General features: G+C 43.5%; 2 protein-coding genes and 1 long non-coding RNA gene across 8 annotated transcripts in view; 2 read left to right on the top strand and 1 right to left on the bottom strand.

Annotated features, from left to right (window-relative positions):
- The first annotated feature begins 755 nt into the window (after positions 1-755).
- Positions 756-7,673, top strand: LOC115106196 (riboflavin transporter 2). Of its 5 annotated transcripts, none has more exons than XM_029628798.2 (5): positions 3,173-3,333; positions 3,581-3,622; positions 4,576-5,660; positions 5,984-6,107; positions 6,496-7,673. In XM_029628798.2, the coding sequence occupies exons 3-5, from the start codon at positions 4,621-4,623 to the stop codon at positions 6,706-6,708; spliced, it is 1,377 nt and encodes a 458-aa protein (XP_029484658.1). In that variant the 5' UTR covers positions 3,173-3,333; positions 3,581-3,622; positions 4,576-4,620; the 3' UTR covers positions 6,709-7,673. The 5 variants fall into 5 exon arrangements, with proteins under 5 accessions (XP_064867044.1, XP_029484650.1, XP_029484658.1 ...); XM_029628778.2 differs by having other exon boundaries at positions 3,581-3,634; XM_065010972.1 differs by lacking the exons at positions 3,173-3,333; positions 3,581-3,622 and adding an exon at positions 756-866.
- A 7,128-nt stretch (positions 7,674-14,801) lies between these two features.
- LOC135563181 (uncharacterized) lies at positions 14,802-16,156 on the top strand. Its single transcript, XR_010460312.1, has 2 exons — positions 14,802-15,133; positions 15,467-16,156. It is a non-coding gene; the product is annotated as an uncharacterized LOC135563181 (long non-coding RNA).
- A 3,328-nt stretch (positions 16,157-19,484) lies between these two features.
- LOC115106182 (nuclear factor of activated T-cells, cytoplasmic 1-like) overlaps positions 19,485-23,125 on the bottom strand; it is a 77,830-nt gene continuing 74,189 nt past the window's right edge. For both annotated transcript variants that reach the window (XM_029628749.2, XM_029628758.2), the window contains exon 10: positions 19,485-21,109. In XM_029628749.2, the coding sequence (XP_029484609.1) occupies positions 21,054-21,109 (56 nt within the window). In that variant the 3' untranslated portion in view covers positions 19,485-21,053. The remainder of the gene's footprint in view (positions 21,110-23,125) is intronic.

Raw genomic sequence — 23,125 nt, 5'->3', positions numbered from 1 at the left:
GTGCAGGATTCTTTAAAAATACATTTTGATTTTGGGGTCAGTAACTCCCAACACCAAAAATGTGATAAGTCTCTTTCAAAGATTGTTAGAAATGTTTTCTCTTTGGAGGCAGGTTTAGATGATAGACACTCAGTAAAATGCATCTACTGTGAGCATGCTCAAGATTTAATGAAGAAGCCTCAAATCAGGGTGAAAATAATTTTAGGAAATGTTCAGGAGAATAATTATCTGGCCTTAATTGAGTAGAGGAGGGGGGTTGAGATAGAAGGTAGAGGGGTGCTCGTTCTCTGCACTCAAATCAACTCCCATCTAATCAAGCTCCAGGCCAACCAGGCCCATTAATTTGACAGCATAACAAAAGCTACCCTGCAGCCCCCCTCCTTCTGAAGTCAAACATCACAAGCCGCTGTCTGAAGCCGTCGTATGGTTGGCTAAGCTGTGCTACACACCCAGCCTTCCAACCATTAGGGAGGGCATAACCCTGCTACTCCACCCTACCTCACTTCCACAGCCACCCAACTCCTCTACCCCTCTCCAGCCTCTGTAGCCCAAGGACATTGACTCCCTGACTGGATCCCCGTGAACCAAAGGGCAGCGAAGCCCTCCAGAGTCACGTGACATTCTGATACAGTAGTTATACACACACAGCACCATCCCACTGTTATTTTAACAGACAGACACATCAGCAACTTGCACAAGGTCGCTCCAGACCGTAGTGTATCAGCACGGCAACCTCACACACACACACACACACACATACTCTGTCAGAGGACCATCACATCGGGCTGTGGGACTCAAACACCGCCAGCCAACATCCATCAACTGCATCCAACTCTGTCTGACTGAGAGGAAGCTTACAGAGTCAGGTAGGCACTTCCTGTTAGGTGTTTCGGTCAGGTTTGGAAATGTGTAGGTCAAGATCGTGTTTTGAAAATAGTTGCGTTAGGTGTTGACTCCCATCATGCTACATTGCCATCTGAGGTTGAGGGATCACTGGTATAGGTATATCATGGGGGCGGTATATTTCCTGGTTGCTTATTGAGCTATAAAATCCTCACTTTTATTGTACTGTCTTCCTCTAGATTTGATTTGACCCATGACAATTACTGTTCAGGTGGTCATTACTATCATTTATCAAGTTCCCAGGGTAATTGGGATGGACTAACAGAAGCACATTTGACTGTGTTTGGAGGAGAAATGACGTAACAATTTGGATTGAGAGCTGCAACAAGTTCATCAGGTCTCTTCAAAGATAATTGAGGACCTTTCTATGTTTCTTACTTTACCGCGCTGCACTGTATGTATTTGCAGGTGTCCCAAACTAACCCCATCTTACCTAAGACGACCTACCTCATAGGATTTAAATGCCAATTCACATGAATTAAGTTGTATACCCCCTTTTCTAGCAATTAGTGGTACAGTGCAGTACATCCAATATGAAGTTTGGTGTTCTTTGGTTTTCCTTCTTCTAGCGAGTAGCCTGTGTGAAACTAACTTGACTGCACTCATTTCCATGTCTTATTTTTACAGTCAACAACATACGGAAACTTTACCAAGTGTTGCACAAGGAAGGAAAAGACGAATGGTCTCTCTGTCACCGTGATTATGGCTGGGGATTGGCTACAGCTATACAATACCAAACGAATTGAAATGGGTGAAATACAGTATGGATGATGTTATCGCTTTTCCTTGGAATTACATGGGGTAGTTGAAATACAATTGCCATTGCATTGCAATGGTCATGTAAAATGCAGATGAATGTACTTTCTCATCCGTCTTCATATCACTTTGTCCTTCTCTTGTATAACTGTCTGGGCTACTTCCAATGTGAGGTGAAGGAAGAAAAATGAAATCAGATGCTTTTAGCGCCATCTACTGGTCTACTGGCGGTGTGCCGTATATTCAATAGCGTTTTAGTAGTACCATATGGCTGCGTAAGATTTTTGTTGATTTCTACTGAAGATTTATTGTGAATGGTTAATCAAAAAATGACTTAGTTTAATTACTTGTTTCATAAAACAAGAGTTTGCTACACTGATGTGTGATTTTTATAAATGTTTGTATTTTGCCAAAAGTGCACTTCACAGCCATTTCTTCACTGTGAAGTAAACACACGTTCACTATAGGCTGCACCCATCTGGTTTTTGGCACACAAAAAAACACACAAAAAAAACAAGTTGTAAGAGATTGAGGAAATACCTGCTGTTTCTGTTAGGGGACAATGGAAGAACAATTAGGCAATAATCCTTTTTTCTCTCATTAGACTGGTTCATATGCTCCAGCTAGATAATGCAGTGTTGGGTCCAATTGAACCCCAGACAAAATCGTGTTATGTCAAATTAACAATTAGAAAAAGATCAACAGCACAATATGATTGTGACAACATTATATAGGCACCATACTAGAGGTTAGAACATAGAGATAAACACAACGGATCAATCTCTATGGGGTAGACACGTTTAATGACTCTCCAAGGACTCGAGGCTGTTGGAGAGAACATGGGACAGAAAGAAGATTGAGCAAACAAGTAAATCCTGCCTTTTCATGTGTTTTGGGTGTGTTGTATTACAGTAAGGTCATCGACATTACAGATACACAAAGTGGTCAAAGTAGCATATACTGCATTTCCTTTGAGTAGGTTACTCAGGGGCAAAGTAACAACCTGTTTCATCATCACCCCTTTAGGTAACTGCAACATTCTCCTAAAACCATTCTGGAGTAGTCAGAACAGCCCTCCAACAATCAATTATAAATACACAGCTTCTTATGACTAGTGTGTAGTAGTGTACCAGGCAGCTGCCTCTCTCTCTCGCCCTCTCTCTCTCTCTCTCTCTCTCTCTCTCTCTCTCTCTCTCTCTCTCTCTCTCTCTTTCTCACACGCTACAGCCACCATTTTCTGTTCAGCGGGGGCAGAGCCAAGGTCATATTTTCTAGGGGTGGAGGCGAGGGGGAGGGTACAGTAATTTACCCCCGCTGCTACTGCAGCTTGCTCCTAGTGCTCTTGGGGCCGCAGGGAGGCAGAGCGACAGGGCACATGGATAAATCATTTTCGAAAGAGGCTCCTTTCAAACCCGGGGGATTAGTGTCATAGAGATGAGGAGCCTGCGCACTGCCTGTTCTGTCAGTTGAATGGGAGACACAGAAGTCACGTGAGTGTGTGTGTGTGCGTGTATGTGAGAGTGTGTGTAAGAGAGATAAAGACGGGGGGAGGGAATATGAACTGAATGGGCACACATGCTGGCTGATGTAATAAAATAATGCTCTGATCACAACGGAGTGAGAAGTTACCCAAGAGAGAAGGAGATATAATAGGCAGTCCCACTCCATCACAAGGTAAGATCATGATTGGAAAGTAATTCCACAAGCCTCTGTATAAGTCCATCTGCTCCACACTGAAGCTGAGCCAGTTTGTTAATTAGGCAACATGGGTTGTGGAAATAGTCTAACCAGTGGTATTATTGCTTTGACTATTTCCTCCTCACTCACATCCCATGTTGCCTAATTATCAAAATGTCTCAGCTACAGGGTGGAACAGATGGACTTAAAAGAGGCTTGTGGAATGATGATCTCTTCCGTGTAGGATGGATTCAAGCTGAAGAAGAACCAGGACGAGAGGAACTAGGTTTGAGTTCTTGTGAGCATACAGTAGTTCTGTAAACTCTAAGTTTATGTGTGTGTGTGTGTGTATCGGTATGTATGTAAATAAAAACAGTGTTTCTCTCCATACACTGAGTGAGGTGACTCATCAACTATTCAGTTACAGACGTTGAATTACAGGGAACTATGAATCTGCAGAAGTCACAGTAACACCCACTTACCATGGTGTACTTCCACAGAAAAGGATGATGTGTAGGTTCAGCCTGTCTGTATGGGCTGTTCTGAGACCAGTGGGTTTGTGTGTGAAAGGTCAGGTACTCTGTGCCAGACTCAACATTCAGGGAGGACGGGGGAGGGAAGGCTGCTGAGTCTGAGTCTTATGGTCACATACTGTGTAGCAGACAGGCTGGCTTTTGTAACCAATGACAACATGTGTGACCCCACCAACATTTACATGTAGGTTAACCTTGAGGAGAACCAAGGAAACTATGGAAATGTGTTCATATAATGTTGTCATTGTGCTGATGTTGCAGAGCTGAGAATAGGGATTTTAGCAGCACATTGATTTAGTTCTGTGTTCTGGTACAAGGAATAGTGTGCTGGTAATTATGCCTTTCAACACCCCAACAAATATCACTTCATGTTGTTCACTAGTTTGCTCCAAATGGGGGAGGGCTGGTAGGGTTGGAGGGTAATAAAGGAAATAAAGGTACAGTATGTATATATGTATATATTTATATGTGTATGTGTGTGTATGTATATATATATATATATGTTTGCACAAAAAAAATGTGTGATTGGAAGTGATGCAGACAATTACATTGATGGAAGCTACAATCTATCTGCAATATTAAAGCTGATCTACACCCTAAAATAAAAAATAAAAATAATAATAATAATAATATATCAGTACATGATCAGTATTATGGCAATGTATGTTGTTGCTTTTTAATAATGTGCATTGTTCATGTGTTTCAGGTCCTTTATGCAAGTTGTTTACTGGCTGTGCCCCTGCCCTTCACCATGACTCTCCTAACCCACGTGCTGGCATGCCTTTTTGGCATGGGCTCCTGGGTGGCCATCAACGGGATGTGGGTGGAGCTGCCCCTCATCGTGCCAGAAATCCCAGAGGGTTGGTACCTGCCCTCTTACCTCACTGTGCTCATCCAGATGGCCAATGCGGGGCCCCTTTTCGTCACCCTCATGCACCGCTTCCGCCCGGGCAAGCTGGACGAGCGACCCGTCATCTACTCCATAGTGGGCCTGGGCGTGGTCGCCACCTTCCTCCTGGCCTTCTTCTGGAAGCACACGGTGCCCTTAGCGGGCGCTACGCATAGTGTCCCCCTTCTAGTGCTCTGTTTCCTAATCTCTGTGGTGGACTGCACCTCCTCGGTCACCTTCCTGCCCTTCATGATGCGCCTCGGTCCCCAGTACCTCACTACGTACTTTGTAGGGGAGGGCGTTAGTGGCTTGGTGCCTGCCGTAGTGGCTCTGGTGCAGGGGGTGGGGGTGGTTCACTGTCGGAATGCTACAGTGGCTAGCCTAGCCAATGGGACCTTAGGGGTTAACGCCACTGTAGGGGCCAGTGGAGAGCTCCAGGCTCAATACCAGCCCGCTAACTTCTCGGCCCAGGTCTTCTTCCTCTTCCTCAGTGCCATGATGGTGGTGTGTCTGGCCGCCTTCCTCCTGCTCAACCACCACCCGGCCGTGGCCAGGGAGAGGAAGTGCGAGCTATACTTCAACGGAGGCCTGGCAGAGGAGAAGAGCGACCAAGCCCTGTCCCTGTCTCACAGACCTCAAGAGGAGAAGGCCATGATCAGTTCTCCGGATAGCCACCGGAGAGCCCGGCGGAGCTCCTTCGGGACGGGCTTCTACAGTGGGCCGGAGCTGGCATTCATCTTTGTGGTTCTGGCTTGGGTCAATGCCCTGACCAATGCAGTGCTGCCCTCAGTGCAGTCTTACTCCTGTCTGCCCTACGGGAACCAGGCCTACCATCTGGCGGCCACCATGGCAGCCGTGGCCAACCCCGTGGCCTGCTTCATTGCCATGTTCCTGCCCTTAAGGTAAGCCCGACATTGGATTAGCATAACTGACTGATGAATAATTTGCTGAACACAGAATCTCAGATCTATGCAGTAACCAGTGAAGGCTGTTGAAGGTAGACATGGGGAGGATTCATTGTAATGGCTGGAATAGAATGACTGGCAGTCACTGAATCAAGTTGATTTCTATAAGAAAATACAGAATAAACAGCATTAAATAACATTGCACTGTCTCATCCTAAAACATGCAATACTTCAGCGGATAATTTACACAATCCAAACGCCTTGAATTTTCCAACCCACTTCCTCAACTGACCGTGTAGCTCTTCCTTGTTCTTTTTTAGGTCGTTGGTGCTGATTGGGCTTCTGACAATAGTTGGGACAGGGTTTGGTACTTACATCATGGCCATGGCTGCATTGAGCCCCTGTCCTCTACTGGTCCACAGCGTCTCAGGCACCGCACTCATAGTAAGGGTCTTTCTGTTATTACGTCATGGAATAGAGAAAATACATGTGTTACGTTGCAAGATTGCTGATATGATCTGAACACAACATGACTTAAATTTGATTTCATTGGGCCATTGAAAACGACGTGTTTCTGAGTGAAAATGGGATGTTTGAGGTCAAACAAAGGCTTCCTAAACGACAGTAAACATTCAAACTCATGTCCATGTTGTTCAATATGCAGTTACAACGGCCAGGTCGCAGTTGTAAATGAGAACTTGTTCTCAACTGGCCTATTTGGTTAAATAAAGGTGATTTATTTTTATTTTTAAATGATGATCCTCTAATGTACTGTGAATATAAACACAATTCTAATATTTTGTTGGTAATGTCTATCTACTCTCTGTTGTAGGTCATAGCCTGGATGTTGTTTGTCCTGACCCTCTCTTATGTGAAGGTGATCATTGGGGTGATCCTTCGGGATGAGGGTCACAGCGCCCTCGTCTGGTGTGGAGCGGTAGTGCAGCTGGGCTCCATGCTGGGTGCCCTGTCCATGTTTCCCTTGGTCAGTGTCTATGGACTCTTCAAATCAGGGGACCCTTGTAACACCAAGTGCACAAAGTAGGGATCAATACGTGGCTTACTGTTGAAACTCACTGTAGAAAACAAAAATGGTTGACACTGGAAATATATCTTTCATCATGTGAGTTTGCCTCTTTAAACTGATTTTCAGGTATCTCGTCTGTTGCGTAAGCAATGAAATATCTTCCTATGGTTGCGGAAGGATCTCTTTGAAGCACATCCTCAGATTAGGAACCAAATGGTACCAAATCGCTTGTGTTTATTCACTGTTGAATTAAGTTTCAAAACGTTTTGCCTCAGATGTAGGGCCTTAATTTGATGACCCTGTTGCAAGATCGATTTTTCTGCAATGCAGGAACTTAAAAGGTTTAAAAGGTTTAAAAGGCTTCTGAAGTTTGCAATTTCCACTTTGACATTTCAGACTTAATTTTCCCTTGCGAAAAAAATATCATCCCCTACAAAAATAGCCATGAATTATAACCCAAATAATAATTCAAAGTGCATGTTGTTGCAGGATTATTTTCCTGCTGTAGCAAACTGGCTCAAATTAAGATACGAAATCTATACAGTGTGCCCTAATGAATACGACTCAGTTTGCCTATATTGAGGTAAACACCATGGGAGGCCAGTGTATTGATGTCTCAGACTAGACTTTTATTGTTACAAAGGCCACAAAGATGATCAAATTTTATTGCTAAGCTTTTTACAAATCTTCTTTAAAGAAGATGAATGCCTTTTTTAGCTTGAAGGGTAATTAAGTATAGTGATATAATAGTGATGATTGGAATATGTTACTGGGACAAAACAGTGTCTTAATGTTTGAGTTTCTAGTACTGCAAATGTCAACAAAAAGATAATTTATGTTTATTCTTTACCAGTCTATAATTTATGGGAGGTTTTCAAAACCAACGTTTGTGTTAAATTTTTTGTATACGACCTTACTGCAGTTATAATGTAATGTACTGTAATTATGTATGGCTCATGTCAATTAAAATGTATACTTATGTACATGTTTTGTATTTCTGTACTAATTGCTGACCTCATTTTCAACTTTCTGTGGTTTATTTATCACCAGGATGGATATAAAGCATAACTGTAATCCTAATCATACTTACAGTTGAAGTCGGAAAGTTTACATATACCTTAGCCAAAAACATTTAAACTCAGTTTTCACAATTCCTGACATCTAATCCTAGTAAAAATTCCCTGTCTTAGGTCAGTTAGGATCTTTATTAGTTAGGAACTTTATTTCAAGAATGTGAAATGTCATATTAATAGTAGAGAGAATGATTTATTTCAGCTTTTATTTCTTTCATCATATTCCCAGTGGGTCTGAAGTTTACAATAACTCAATTAGTATTTGGTAGCTTTGCCTTTAAATTGTTTAACTTGGGTCAAACGTTTTGGGTAGCCTTCCACAAGCTTCCCACAATAAGTTGGGAGAATTTTGGCCCATTCCTCCTGACAGAGCTGGTGTAACGGACACAGGTTTGTAGGCCTTCAGTTCTGCCCACAAATTTTATATAGGATTGAGGTCAGGACTTTGCGATGGCCACTCCAATACCTGGACCCATTTGCAACCAAGCTTTGACTTCTTGACTGATGTCTTGAGATGTTGCTTTAATATATCCACATAATTTTCCTACTTCATGATGCCATCTATTTTGTGAAATGCACCAGTCCCTCCTGCAGCAAAGCACCCCCACAACATGATGCTGTCACCCCCTTGCTTCACGGTTGGGATGGTGTTCTTCGACTTGCAAGCCTCCCCCTTTTTCCTCCAAGCATAACAATGGTCATTATGGCCAAACAGTTCTATTTTTGTTTCATCAGACCAGAGGACATTTCTCCAAAAAGTATGATCTTTGTCCCCATGTGCAGTTGCAAACCGTAGTCTGGCTTTTTGATGGCGGTTTTGGAGCAGTGACTTCTTCCTTGCTGAGCGGCCTTTCAGGTTATGTTGATATAGGACTTGTTTAACTCTGGATATAGATACTTTTGTACCTGTTTCCTCCAGCATCTTCACAAGGTCCTTTGCTGTTGTTCTGGGATTGATTTGCACTTTTCACATCAAATTACATTAATCTCTAGGATACAGAACACATCTCCCTCCTGAGCGGTATGACAGCTGCGTGGTCCCATGGTGTTTATACTTGAGTACGATTGTTTGTACAGATGAACATGGTACCTTCAGGCGTTTGGAAATTGCTCCCAAGGATGAAAGACTTGTGGAGGTCCACAGTTTTTTTTCTGAGGTCTTGGCTGATTTCTTTTGATTTTTCCATGATGTCAAGCAAAGAGGCACTGAGTTTGAAGGTAGGCCTTGAAATACATCCACCTGTGCACCTCCAATTGACTCAAATGACGTCAATTTGCCTATCAGAAGCTTCTAAAGCCATGATATCCTTTTCTGGAATTTTCCAAGCTGTTTAAAGGCACAGCCAACTTAGTGTATATAAACTTCTGACCAACTGGAATTGTGATACAGTGAGTTATAAGTGAAATAATTTGTTTGTAAACAATTGTTGGAAAAATGACCCGTGTCATGCACAAAGTAGATGTCCTAACCAACTTGACAAAACTTTAGTTTGTTATCAAGAAATTTGTGGAGTGGTTGAAAAACGAGTTTTAATGACTCCAACCTAAGTGTATGTAAACTTCTGACTTCAACTGTAGATACTTTGACCAGTAGATGTCAGGCTAAGGTAATGGTAACACAAACTGAGAGTGAGATGCGAGACCTGAACAGAGCAGGGGTCCACATACTGGAATACAGCTCAGACCTATGGATATCACATACGCCTTCAATCTGCCAGCAAGATCTAATGGGAAAGTATATAGCTATGAATACAACTTTTAAAAAAAATAAGTTGTCCTAACCGACTTGCCAAAACTATCGTTTGTTAACAAGAAATTTGTGGAGTTTTAATGACTCCAACCTAAGTGTATGAAAACTTCTGACTTCAACTGTACCATGAAAATAGCCCTTTCATAATAAGCCATATTCAAGATAATTGTATAAATATCACTATATCACATTGATAATGATGAAGGATAATTGTCTATATATTGTGATCCTAATTTCCGGAGATATATATATATTTCCGGAGAACATACTTCTGTTCTTTTTTACATGACTCATTTTCTATTTGCCCTTCCTTCTGCTTTTTGAATGCTTCCTGAAATTGCTCAAAGTACCGTAGGAGTTGTGCATGTCTCTTGGGTATTGCCCCATGCCGCTAGAGTCACGTCTCGATCATTTTCCGAATCCCACCCACTCACAGTAACTTAGTGAGAGTGAGAGCGGGTGCAGGTGTGGGCTTTTTTTCTCTACAAGCCCTAAAGATAGAGAGCACTGAGGAACCAAGTCATTGCCTGATTCAGACCCCAGCGGCCCCCAAGGATCCCCAATGGACATCTGGGTTCATCATCTCCTGTTGTCTCCTACCATACATATGCTCTTATGTCTCTTTGTGGCTTTAGTGGTTTAAGTGTGTAGGGGCCCATCAATAGAAGAGGTTAGATAACTTTAGGTGCTAAGTAATATATGAAGTGATTCATTTTATTTATCCACTATTTGTCGAGAGAGAGCCCTGGCGAATTAGGATGCTTTTTCTGTGAACGCTATTGCTTCTGTGAATGCCATTGCTTCTAGGAATGCTATTCCTTCTGTGAATGTACAAACTGTAATGCAGGTGGACTGCCTGACCTACTTGAAGGTGGGTGCTTTGGTGTAACCGTCATTGGAGTAGCAGTGGCCATCTCTCTCGTCATTTGAGTAGCAGTGGCCATCTCTCTCGTCATTGGCGTAGCAGTGGCCATCTCTCTCGTCATTGGAGTAGCAGTGGCCATCTCTCTCGTCACTGGAGTAGCAGTGGCCATCTCTCTCGTCATTGGAGTAGCAGTGGCCATCTCTCTCGTCATTGGAGTAGCAGTGGCCATCTCTCTCGTCATTGGAGTAGCAGTGGCCATCTCTCTCGTCATTGGAGTAGCAGTGGCCATCTCTCTCGTCATTGGAGTAGCAGTGGCCATCTCTCTCTCTCTCTCTCTCTCTCTCTCTCTCTCTCTCTCCTATTGTCTCTCGAACCAATTCTCTCATTCAGTCGCCCGCTCTTGACCCAAATCTCACACTGTCTGTTTCCCTCTATTGGCTCCCTTTGATTATGCGTACAGCATACATTGTGATCCTAATTTCAATTGAAAACATATGAGGGGAAATCCTAGCTCCCACTGCTCTTTAATGGGCCGACGTGGGATAGGAGAATGCTGAGAATGATTGAATTTTGTGTTAAGGCCAGGGACAATCAGGTCTCGCCTGGCGTTATGCAATCGACCATACTCCCCTCCTTACGCCACGTCTGGTAAAAGCCTGAGAGGGAGGACTGGAAAGCCAAAAAGGGATTTCCAAAAAGGGACGAGACCAAAAAGGGATTTCTCTAAATGATTCAAGACAATATTAAAGGAATGCTGAGCGATCAGAGGAGCCAAATGAGATTTGATTCACCTCCAGACTGACTTTTAATATAGCTAAATTCTTCTTCTTCTTTTTTTTTAACACTGTGATGCTTGACATACTATATTTCCTGACGGAGGGAAACATATGGTTCCTATAGGAATCCTGCTAGGCACAATTATTTATATGATTATGTCATGTCTGTTTTCGTTCTACTCCTTCCACCTGCTTGGCTGCATTTGAAAGTCTTATGCGCAAAGGTTGGCTTACTCCCAGGCATTAACATTACCACTTTGTCCAAACTCATCAAAAACACTTTGAGTGCAACTTCATAGTATCATTTTGGGCCCTTTGTGGAAGGCTAGAGACTTTTGTTTTCCATTTAGCCCATTACATAGTTGTCTTGACCTTGGCTACTCTTTTTGTGCAACAATGTACACGGTCATCAAAAGTTAAAAGCAACACAAAGCAAGGCTTTTATGATAAAACATTCATATGGGCTATATTAAATAACAATCTTTGGAGATGACAGGGTTGCCTTGCGGTTAAGTGCAGTATGGGTTTACAAAGTAGTGTCATCTTTCTCCCACCCCTTATCAACCAATTGTAGCTGACAGACACTCTAACCTATGTACGTCAGGAGTGTACTATCAGAGTGTACTAAACTTAGCAAAAAAAGAAACGTCCTCTCACTGTCATCTGCGTTTATTTTCAGCAAACATTACATGTGTAAATATTTGCATGAACATAACAAGATTCAACAACTGAGACATAAACTGAACAAGTTCCACTGACATGTGACTAACAGAAATTGAATAATGTGTCTCTGAACAAAGGGGGGTCAAAATCAAAAGCACCAGACTTACCAGTTCTTGCTGTGAGATGTTACCCCACTCTTCAACCAAGGCACCTGCAAGTTCCCGGACATTTCTGGGGGGAATGGCCCTGGCACTCACCCTCCGATCCAACAGGTCCCAGATGTGCTCAATGGGATTGAGATCCAGGCTCTTTGCTGGCCATGGCAGAACACTGATATTCTTGTCTTGCAGGAAATCACGCACAGAACGAGCAGTATGGCTGGTGGCATTGTCATGTCACAACAAGCCTGCAGGAAGGGTACCACATGAGGGAGGAGGATGTCAACCCTGTAACGCACAGCATTGAGATTGCCTGCAATGACAACAAGCTCAGTCCGATGATGTTGTGACAGACCGCAGCAGATGACGGACCCTCCACCTCCAAATCGATCCCGCTCCAGAGTACAGGCCTCGGTGTAACGTTCATTCCTTCGACGATAAACGCATATCCAACCATCACCCCTGGTGAGAGAAAGCCGCAACTTGTCAGTGAAGAGCACTTTTTGCCAGTCCTGTCTGGTCCAGCAACGGTGGGTTTGTGCCCATAGGCGACGTTGTTTCTGCTGATGACTGGTGAGGACCTGCCTTACTACAACAGGCCTACAAGCCTGTCCAGACACTCTCAGCCTATTGCGGACAGTCTGATGGAGGGATTGTGCGTTCCTGGTGTAACTCAGGCAGTTGTTTTTTCATTATTTATTATTATTTTTACCCCCTTTTTCCTCCCCAGTTTCGTAGTATCCAATTGGTAGTTACAGTCTTGTCTCATCGCTGCAACTCCCGTACGGACTCGGGAGAGGCGAAGGTCGAGAGCCATGCGTCCCCCGAAACACAACCCAACCAAGCCGCACTGCTTCCTGACATAATACACATCCAACCCGGAAGCCAGACGCACCAATGTATCGGAGGAAACACCGTGCACCTGGTGGTGGCACAGCTAGCACTGTGATGCAGTGCCTTAGACCACTGCACCACCCGGGAGGCCAACTCGGGCAGTTGTTGTTGCCATCCTGTACCTGTCCCACAGGTGTGATGTTCGGATGTACCGATCCTGTCTGCCACTGTGAGGACGATCAGCTGTCTGTCCTGTCTCCCTGTAGTGCTGTCTTAGGTGTCTCACAGTACAGACATTTAAATTTACTGCCCTGGTCACATCTGCAGTCCTCATGCCTCCTTGCAGCATGCGCAGGGACCCTGGGCATCTTTATTGTCCCAAATTTTCATAACTGTGACCCTAATTGCCTACCATCTGTAAGCTGTTCGTGTCTTAACGACTGTTCCACAGGTGCATGTTCATAAATTGTTAATGGTTCATTGAACAAGCATGAAGATCTGTGAATTTATTTGGATTTTTACGAATTATCTTTGAAAGACAGGGTCCTGAAAAGGGGACGTTTCGTTTTTGCTGAGTTTACATATACATTTTTGCAATTCTTCATAAAATAAATTACATTTGTGAGATTAATTCAATTATTGAGTTAGGTACTCTATGAGTGACAAGCTTCACTGCTCTACCATTCGTGAACCATGAGGCCACACACACCATTCACACGCGTGCACAAACACACACACACACACACACACACAAACACCATTCACACGCGTGCACAAACACACACACACACACACACACACACACACACACACACACACACACACACACACACACACACACACACACACACACACACACACACACACAACCACAGACACACACTATTCACACCCGTGCACAAACAGACACACACACACACACACACACACACACACACACACACACACACACACACACACACGTGTGCACAAACAGACACACACACACACACACAACCACACACACACACCATTTACACGCGTGCACAAACAGACACACACACACACACACACACAACCACACACACACACCATTCACACGCGTGCCCAAACAGACACACACACACACACACAACCACACACACACACCATTCACACACGTGCACAAACCGACACACACACACACACACACACACACACACACACACACACACACACACACCATTCACACGCGTGCACAAACAGACACACACACACACACACACACACACACACACACACACACACACACACACACACACACACACACACACACACACCACACACACCATTCACATGCATGCACAAACAGACACACACACACAACCACACACACACACGCGTGCACAAACAGACACACACACACACACACAACCACACACACACACCATTTACACGCGTGCACAAACACAACAGACACACACACACACACACACACACACACACACACACACACACATTCACACAAACAGACACACACACACACACACACACAACCACACACACACATTCACACACGTGCACAAACCGCACAACACACACACACACACACACACCACACACACACACACACACACACACCATTCACACGCGTGCACAAACAGACACACACACACACACACACACACCATTCACATGCATGCACAAACAGACACACACACACAACCACACACACACACGCGTGCACAAACATACACACACACATACACACACACACCATTCACATGCATGCACAAACAGACACACACACACACCATTCACACGCATGCACACACACACGCACACACGCACAACCACACACACACACACACACACACACAACACACACACACACACACACACACCATTCACACGCGTGCACAAACACACACACACACACACACACACACACACACACACACACACACACACACACACACACACACACACACACACACACACACAGTCCCATCACAGAGAGTGCAGGCGCTTTTGTTAACATAATACTCAGCTGTTTTGAGAAATTCTGACTGTTTTCTGTGCTACAATACACACAGTAGGGACTATGAAACAGAATGTCTGAGCTGCGGACAGAGGAGGAAATACCTCGGTGTTTACTGGCTCTCTAAAACGCGGAAGCACTTCCTTGTGAGTCCTCTGCGAGTCGTCTGCTGTAGGCCAAGAAGCAGGGCATTCAAAACCGATTTGAGATGGATCACAAAATGTCTCATGTGAGGGGAATTACTGGATCCCAAATGGTATCAGGTGAGGAAAACCCTGTTGGACCACAGAATGGGAGGACAAGTGAACAGTTATTGATGGCAAAGGTTAGTAGTGATGGAAGACACTATTTTCTTAAGTTACCTAATTGTTTTGCTCTTTGTGATACATTTTTGTGAAGGTAAGACTAGGGGCTCTATTCAATCTGTATCGCGAAAGTTCAGCGCTACAGGGTGATTGGCATTTAAAGGCAAGTTCCCGCGTTTGCCGAGACTGCATAAACACTGCATACGTGGGCTCAATCAGAAATGACCTTTACATTTCTATCGTTTCAGCGATACATATTGAATAGAGCCCGAGCCGTTCACTACGCATTTTATTTCCATGTCTAACAGGTGTCTTGAGCTAATCTGGCTATGTTGATTCTCTATATTCTCTAGCATCATCCACCTGTAGCACGCGCTCCAGCAGGTTTAACTCTCTGGTCACCTCCAAAACCAATTCTTTCTTTGGCCGCCTCTCCTTCCAGTTCTCTGCTGCCAATGACTGGAACAACTACAAAAATCTCTGAAACTGGAAACACTTATCTCCCTCACTAGCTTTAAGCACCAACTGTCAGAGCAGCTCACAGATTACTGCACCTGTACATAGCCCACCTATAATTTAGCCCAAACAACTACCTCTTTCCCAACTGTATTTAATTTATTTATTTATTTTGCTCCTTTGCACCCCATTATTTTTATTTCTACTTTGCACATTCTTCCATTGCAAAACTACCCTTCCGGTGTTTTACTTGCTATATTGTATTAACTTTGCCACCATGGCCTTTTTTTGCCTTTACCTCCCTTTTAAGTCACCTCATTTGCTCACATCGTATATAGACTTGTTTATACTGTATTATTGACTGTATGTTTGTTTTACTCCATGTGTAACTCTGTGTCGTTGTATCTGTCGAACTGCTTTGCTTTTTCTTGGCCAGGTCGCAATTGTAATTGAGAACTTGTTCTCAACTTGCCTACCTGGTTAAATAAAGGTGAAAAATATATATATAAAAAATATGCTGAATAAGGCTGCGGCCGAAATGTGTCCATGCAGAGCAATTTGGAATCATTAAAGATTGTTTTCTGGTGTCCTGTCCATCTCATTTACTGTACTCTGACAGTGACCCAGACTAAAACCTCCTATTGAGAAATCCTATAGTCTCCTCTCTGTCAGGAAGCCAATCCACCAGGGGTGTGCCAGCAGGTCACCCTGAGGTCATGCTGGGCATCCATTAGAGTGCTTATTTAGTGGATTACTCCTTTAAGAGGAGTGATCGGCCTGCTAAGGCAAAGAATCATTACCCTTCCTCCCCGCCCCCACCCTGCTAACAATCAATACAGAGGGATCATTAAAATGAATAGCTGGACATTCCCCTTTCCTCCGGATCCTCATTGTGAGATCAGTGTCAGGGGGAAACGAAGATTGAGCTTAGAGAAGGCGTCTAAAAGCCTCCAGTGATTGACATGAAGTCCTCTCAATCCGAGAGCCCATAGCTGAGTGAGAGAGAGAGAGAGAGAGAGAGAGAGAGAGAGAGAGTGAGAGTGTGAGAGAGAGAGAGAGAGAGAGAGAGAGAGAGAGAGAGAGAGTCTTAAGCACCCACCTGAACTCTGACTAGCCCCATTAAGAGCAGCCCACGTGTCTGCCGCTACTGTAAGGTCAACACAACTACATAGTGTATACAGAACTGCACGGTAGACAAGCTAATGTGCAAATGCAGGGTCGATGACGGTACAGTGTGTGAGTGTTTCAGCGTTTTTATTTGCATGAATTTAGAGCATTTCAAATGAATCAGGAGGGAACATCAGAATTACATTTGTTGTATCGATTGACACACTGAAACCTTATGATAATATCAATAAATTAACTCTTTTTGAGTGATTTTCGATTAAAGTCTCCTCAAGCACAACAGTATGTCCGCGTCAGAATTGTATACATCCTTGCATGACATTTCACGCATCGCAAAAGAGAGAAATAGTGAGTCAAGTTGAATGATTGCAGATGAAGAAAAGACATACACACGTTTTTTTTCCAGTCCATCTGGCTCTGTCTTTTTAAGTGTCTCATAAAGTCTCTTTTAAAAAGGGATTCGTCTTTGCGACCGTACTGATGTGACCATGTCAGTGGGTCATTTGTTGGGCCTGTCACGTGTCCAGAGGGCCCATGTGGAGAGAGAGTGCACCTGTGGATACCCCCTCCCCCCAGACACACACACACACACGCACGCACGCACGCACGCACGCACGTACACACACACACACACACACACACACACACACACACACACACACACACACACACACACACACACAGACACACAGACACACACACTCACAGGCAGTCCCTATCTACCCTCAGCCCCTCCTTCCCCACTCCCTATAAGGGGCAATATAATCATTCATCCTCTTCATGGGCAGTAGATGCTGATCAAAGACCACTATCCTGCTAAATTTGCATAGCGACATACCCTTATGTCTCTAACTGTGATCATGGAACAAATATCCATGCAGTTGTCCCCTTTAACCAAAATAGAAAAACATCAAAAACATCTCTATTGCTTAGAATGACAGAATATCAAAGTCCAACTGTATGCATGGTCAAGCAATCATCTCTTAAAGCATCTCTTAAAGTCGCCCTCATGGTTCTCTCAACATGCCCTTCATAACAGAGGTAAGTTATATCCCGGATTTACGATCTGCAGATGGCTGGGCTGGAGGAGAGGAGAAGAGAGCTGAACCACCGTTCCTAGCTATGCTATCACTTTATAAAAGCAGAAATCAAGGGCTAGGTGAGGAATACAATAAGAGAGGAAGCAGAGCCATAAATAACCTGTAAATCTACCCTCTGGAACTTCTAGGCAGTGCCCCGTGCCCCGGTGAAGGGTGCACGAGAGCCCCAGGAACCAAATGGCACGAGCTAGAATCATGACGATTTTCTTTTTTCACTGACAAAGGAAGCACACGGAATCAAGCCACGTAGGTGTGGTGAAATCTGTTGATTTATCTCACGCTGTCTAAGGCCACTTCATCAATAAATGCCTCACAACGTGAACACGATAGGACCATTGCTATTAGTTTGTCAGTTCGATTCTTCTTCTAAATCAACTATATGGGTCCTCTAATAAAATGATAGCGATTTCAATGATTACTCAACTGTGTCAAATGGTAGCTGTCTCCGGCAGAGGAAGATCTAGGTGAGAGCGGGCGCCAGGAAAAAGAGGCGTGACTGCATCTGTAAATAGAGGGGCTATTTTGGGACTGCCGTGGGTGTACAGGGGAGCACCGCCCAGACCTGCCCGCCTGACTTCTGTCACTATGACGATGGGCCATTCCAAACTTTGCTGCTGGATGGAAAAAGTCTGGAGGACTGGCAGGTGGTACACAGGAGCGTGGTACAGCTCCCTTGGTGAGAAACACCATGCCACTCCCATAACCACCCACTCCACACATGCAATACCGTACCGGAGGCTATGCACGTCCGTGCAAAGACACACACCTGAAGGAAGTGCATGTTTGATCGAGTACAGCAGCTCGCCAGGTTCGTCAGGTCAGTCTGAATTAAGGTAAAGGCTTGAATCTTGGGTCAAAGGCTTGAGTTGCATAAGAAGAAGAATGATGTCGAACATCGCCTGCCATTCGCAGTTCATTTATGTAACTACCTTTTTGCAACTCCCCCCCCCCCCCCCAAAAAAAAGAACGGCCTACGTAAAAATTCAAAACTATTGTCCATATATTTGAATTGTATTTCACCATTTTGCTAATACATAGGCCATACATCTATACTACTGTATTGTGCCTTGTAAGAGACCTTGAAAAAAGAGAGAGAGAGAGAGAGAGAGATAAATCACCAGAGTTGAAATGTCTGCATAGAGCCATGGTAAGATAATTGAATATAGCCCATACACGTCAAGGTCCTGCTGTGTCCATGTCAAGCTTTATTAGGCATATGGGGACAGGTTGGAACCATCCAAGGTTTACATTGGTCAAAAATAGTATAACACAAAGCTGCTGAGTTATATAGAGAAAGTCTGAAGCTAAAGCATAGCCATATGGAGCATAAGGCGGATAAGGGAGGGAACGAGTTCAATGTGCTTAGAAAGATGCAATTGTTAAGTTATTGATTCTGTGTCGCTGTATGGAAAATATTGTTTCAACGTTGAGGGTGAATTAGATATGTAAAAATGTTATGTCATTCCAGACAGTCGGAGGGATAAAACACCATGTATGATTTCTGGTAATGATTTGTGCCAAAAGGGAAAGGATTTTTTATAGCACACACATAAATTCTGGGACAATGCCATCTGGTAAAGACTGCAATATAAAACAGCTAGAGTAACACTGCATGTGTGTGTGTGTGTAAAATAGTCAACATAAAAATCAAACTAAAATCCTAATAACAGCAATGCACATGTCAGTATGGTCAACATTATGTCATTTATTAATTCTTTTTTTTTATTTTATAGAACACATTGAGTGTACATAAAACACCATTTGAATTTCCATAAATATTTCATATTAAAGAGGAAATATGTTTCACCTTTGTGCCTGGATAGAAAATGATTAAGAGTTACAATCATGTCGTAGCAGAGAGACAATGGAGAATAAGGCACGATACATCAATCTGTTACATAAGAGCCATGCTATCCTATAGTCCACATTTATTCATGACGCTATTTAACGGCGTCGTAAAGCGAAATCACATATATATCATTAGAATTCTCTGCATGCTGAAGAAAGACATTGAACTCGACGACGTAGAAAAAGATTGCAGACCTGTCAACCTTTATAAGAAGAGACCCCGTGGCTCAGTAAGGGATGCCTGTCCTATCACACTAAGTATAGGAATCTAGATCCTATAACATTTGGTCATGACGGAAGGGAAACCCGTTACTGCTACTATGGCAAAGTGCATTACATCCTGATTGAAGCCTACTGAGACACTGTCTCTAATAGCAAAGAAGAAGCTTGAACAATCATTTCCAAGGCAAAAATCATTTGATATGAAGAAATCAATTATTCCCAAGCTGAAGCCTCCATCCTTCTCTAGCTTTATTATACAGGCAAGGGATATATTTTGTCTTAGATAGTCCTTATCATCATACATGCAAACCTCAGTCGTTCTCCTGCAAAGTGTACAGTAGGCTCTTTCCTGATTGTCTAAGCATTTGTGCATATTTGAGAAAGAAGGGAAGAGGGAGGCCAGAGCAGAAGGAAAGAAGAGGCACGAGGTGTCAAGACAGATGCTAGCAACGAGGTGGTACACATTGGATCATCAGAAAGAGGAAGGCATTGAAGAAGAAAAAACGACGAGCTAAGGCATAAGTACATTTCAAATACATGTTTATACAAAGAATATCATACACAACATTCAGTATAAATGGACAAGGACATAATAAAAAAAAACTGATACACAAATCTAACCTATACACACGTCCCTACATATTTTTCAGCCATTTTTTTGTTTCCCTGTAAACGAATGATTGACGTGATCGAAGTGACATTGCATTCTAGTCAGTGAGTGATGTTGTAAGGCACCGCTTGGGTTGCTGTGGTTTGCCAGGACGCTCTGACCAACATATGATACACCCATTGGCTTGTCCGTATATTAGAGTCCAACACACATAAAGAAGAGGCAATCAGTAAAGAAACGAGTATTCAGTCTTACTGAGCTGTTTGGTCCATGGAAGAGCAAGAGTTGTCATTTAAGGCAAGTGTAGTAATTGTCACAGTCCCTCCCATTATATCTAAGGCCATCTCACATTATATTATAACATTCGTTCATATGCAGCTTTGCAGTTTCCTGTTAATGGCCACCAGTCGGCCAATCGTTCTGCAGCGTCATGAGGGGCAAGCAAATCAGGCATCTGGGAAATGGAGCAATGAGGAAGTGGTAATGTGAAAGCTCTCTGTTAAGGGGTTCCTCATGTGGATATAGGAGCTTTGGTTTGGGGTCCTTTTGCCTCTGTCCCTTTTTGTATCTGCAGAGAGTTTATGTACTGAGATGCACTGAGATGCAGGACAGGTCGTTTCGGATGATCTCATTGACTGTGGAGATAAAAGGAGAGATATTGTTACTCGAAGAAAATAAAAAAACATACCTCTCATTATATCATCATCGTCACAATATTAATCTTCATCAACATCATCATCATCGCCATTATCTGTAGCTGTACCACATGATATTTGGTGGTTAAAAGTTTGTCACTGTGATTTCTGCGGGTTCATGTTAGAGTAATATCTCCACTTTCTCAACAGCAGCACGACTGCAAGGTGAAAAAGATATAACTCATTCTAAATCTCTTTTGACACAGCAATAAATATACTTTTCTTAAGAGTTTTCTGTGAATCACCACTCTGGGATTTAGATACAATTACACACTCACACACACCCTTATTCTCTTTTTCGTCTTTCCCGTTCTAGATCCTGTGCCCGCGTGTTTCCCACAGTTGGGCAGACAGAGAGCAGTCCCCTCTCTTGATCTGCTGTGTGTTTTGGCACATTGGGGGGAAGTGGCTGACCAGGGCCCTAGGACTGGTAGCAAACAAGAGGCTCCTCAGGGCACCCCAATGTAAAGCAGAGACAGAGAGAGAGAGAGAGAGAGGGAGAGAGAGAGAGAGAGAGAGAGAGAGAGAGAGAGAGAGAGAGAGAGAGAGAGAGAGAGAGAGAGAGAGGGCCACTCAGTCTGGAACTCAGTGAGGTCAATATCCACATCACTGGAGGCGGGAAAGGAAGTCAACCACCTCCTCATATCCACTCTGCACCCACAGACCTGGGCAGACTGGGCCTACTTTATCAGCTCCTAGCCCACTGGACAAACAGGCATACAGTGGAGACAGCCTACCCACACAGATATCGCAACCCCCCAAACACACAGACACAGACATCCCCACCCTACACACAGGGAGAGAGGAGGGGGCGGGGGCTTATCTAATGAGGGCACCCTTGCATTTATTGTGGCAGTAGAAGTGTGTACATGATTAAATACTGTATTTTCCCGGTGTTTCTATGCATATGAATGTTTATGGATATGAGTTGTGATAAACGAGTTCAGTGTGTGAATTATGATTGACTTAAACAGCTCGGTACAGGTAAACATTTTTAAATCATTCTGAATAGAATGCTCGGACGCATGCGCACATGCACACACACACTCACACACACAGAGTTGGGGCTCACCTCCCTTTCATGAGGAACTACTGGAAAAAGTCAACCTAAGCCGGCTGTTTTTACCAGTGATTTCGCTCCGGGCTAAACAGGCTTTTACACGTTGAGGTTATTTTTAGTTACGCCTCCGTGGGACAAAAAAAAAACGGCAAACAAGCATGTTACAATTAAATGATCAAACTTTAATGCCAGTCTTCAATTCCATCGTTGTGTGAGAAACAAGAAAATAGCTTGGGGCAGAGAAGTGTTGTCGAGGGAGGGAGAATCCAACACCTCAGCAGAGTATGCCACAAATGTACCTTTTCTCTGAGAGAAAAGCAGTAGCTTCCTCTCTTCTTGTCAGTCAGGGTAAAAACACTGCCATCTCAACACCCACGCATTAACCACAGTGTTGTTTTTCTATTCTTTATCAACTAATATTTTCCATTTTTGAAGCGCAGGATTTTCCATGGTGATTAAAAAAAAATCTCATTTGTACAGGGACTACCTTTGACTGACGGCCTCCTATCTGAGCCCTGTTGACGTTCAGCAAGCGACCGAAACAGGATGTGGCTAACTGTTACACCACACAACTATCACAAACAGTTATTTATAACTAGCTATTTGCCGTCAGTTATCTGTGTCTCAAGGAGAAAAGAATCATTCTTAGGTAGGCCTCAAAACAATTGACTGACCAGGGACACATTATAGTTTGTATTCGTGTTTGGTGTTTTACTGTGCTTAGAGATCCCCATAAGATGTTATGTAAAACTTTATTGCATTGTTCATTTATGAAGTCTGTCTCAAATTATGTGCACGTGTTACGAGGTAGGGACTGTCCTAAGTTGTAGGCTAGTATCAAGGTTAAGGCTTCAAGTCCTGGATCATGTTCATGGAAATGGTTTCAAACAAAAAAA

Source organism: Oncorhynchus nerka, linkage group LG3 (assembly GCF_034236695.1).
Source record: "Oncorhynchus nerka isolate Pitt River linkage group LG3, Oner_Uvic_2.0, whole genome shotgun sequence".
Taxonomy (NCBI): domain Eukaryota; kingdom Metazoa; phylum Chordata; class Actinopteri; order Salmoniformes; family Salmonidae; genus Oncorhynchus; species Oncorhynchus nerka.
The sequence above is the reverse complement of the archived record's forward strand: the minus strand, read 5'-3'. Positions and strand labels throughout refer to the sequence as shown.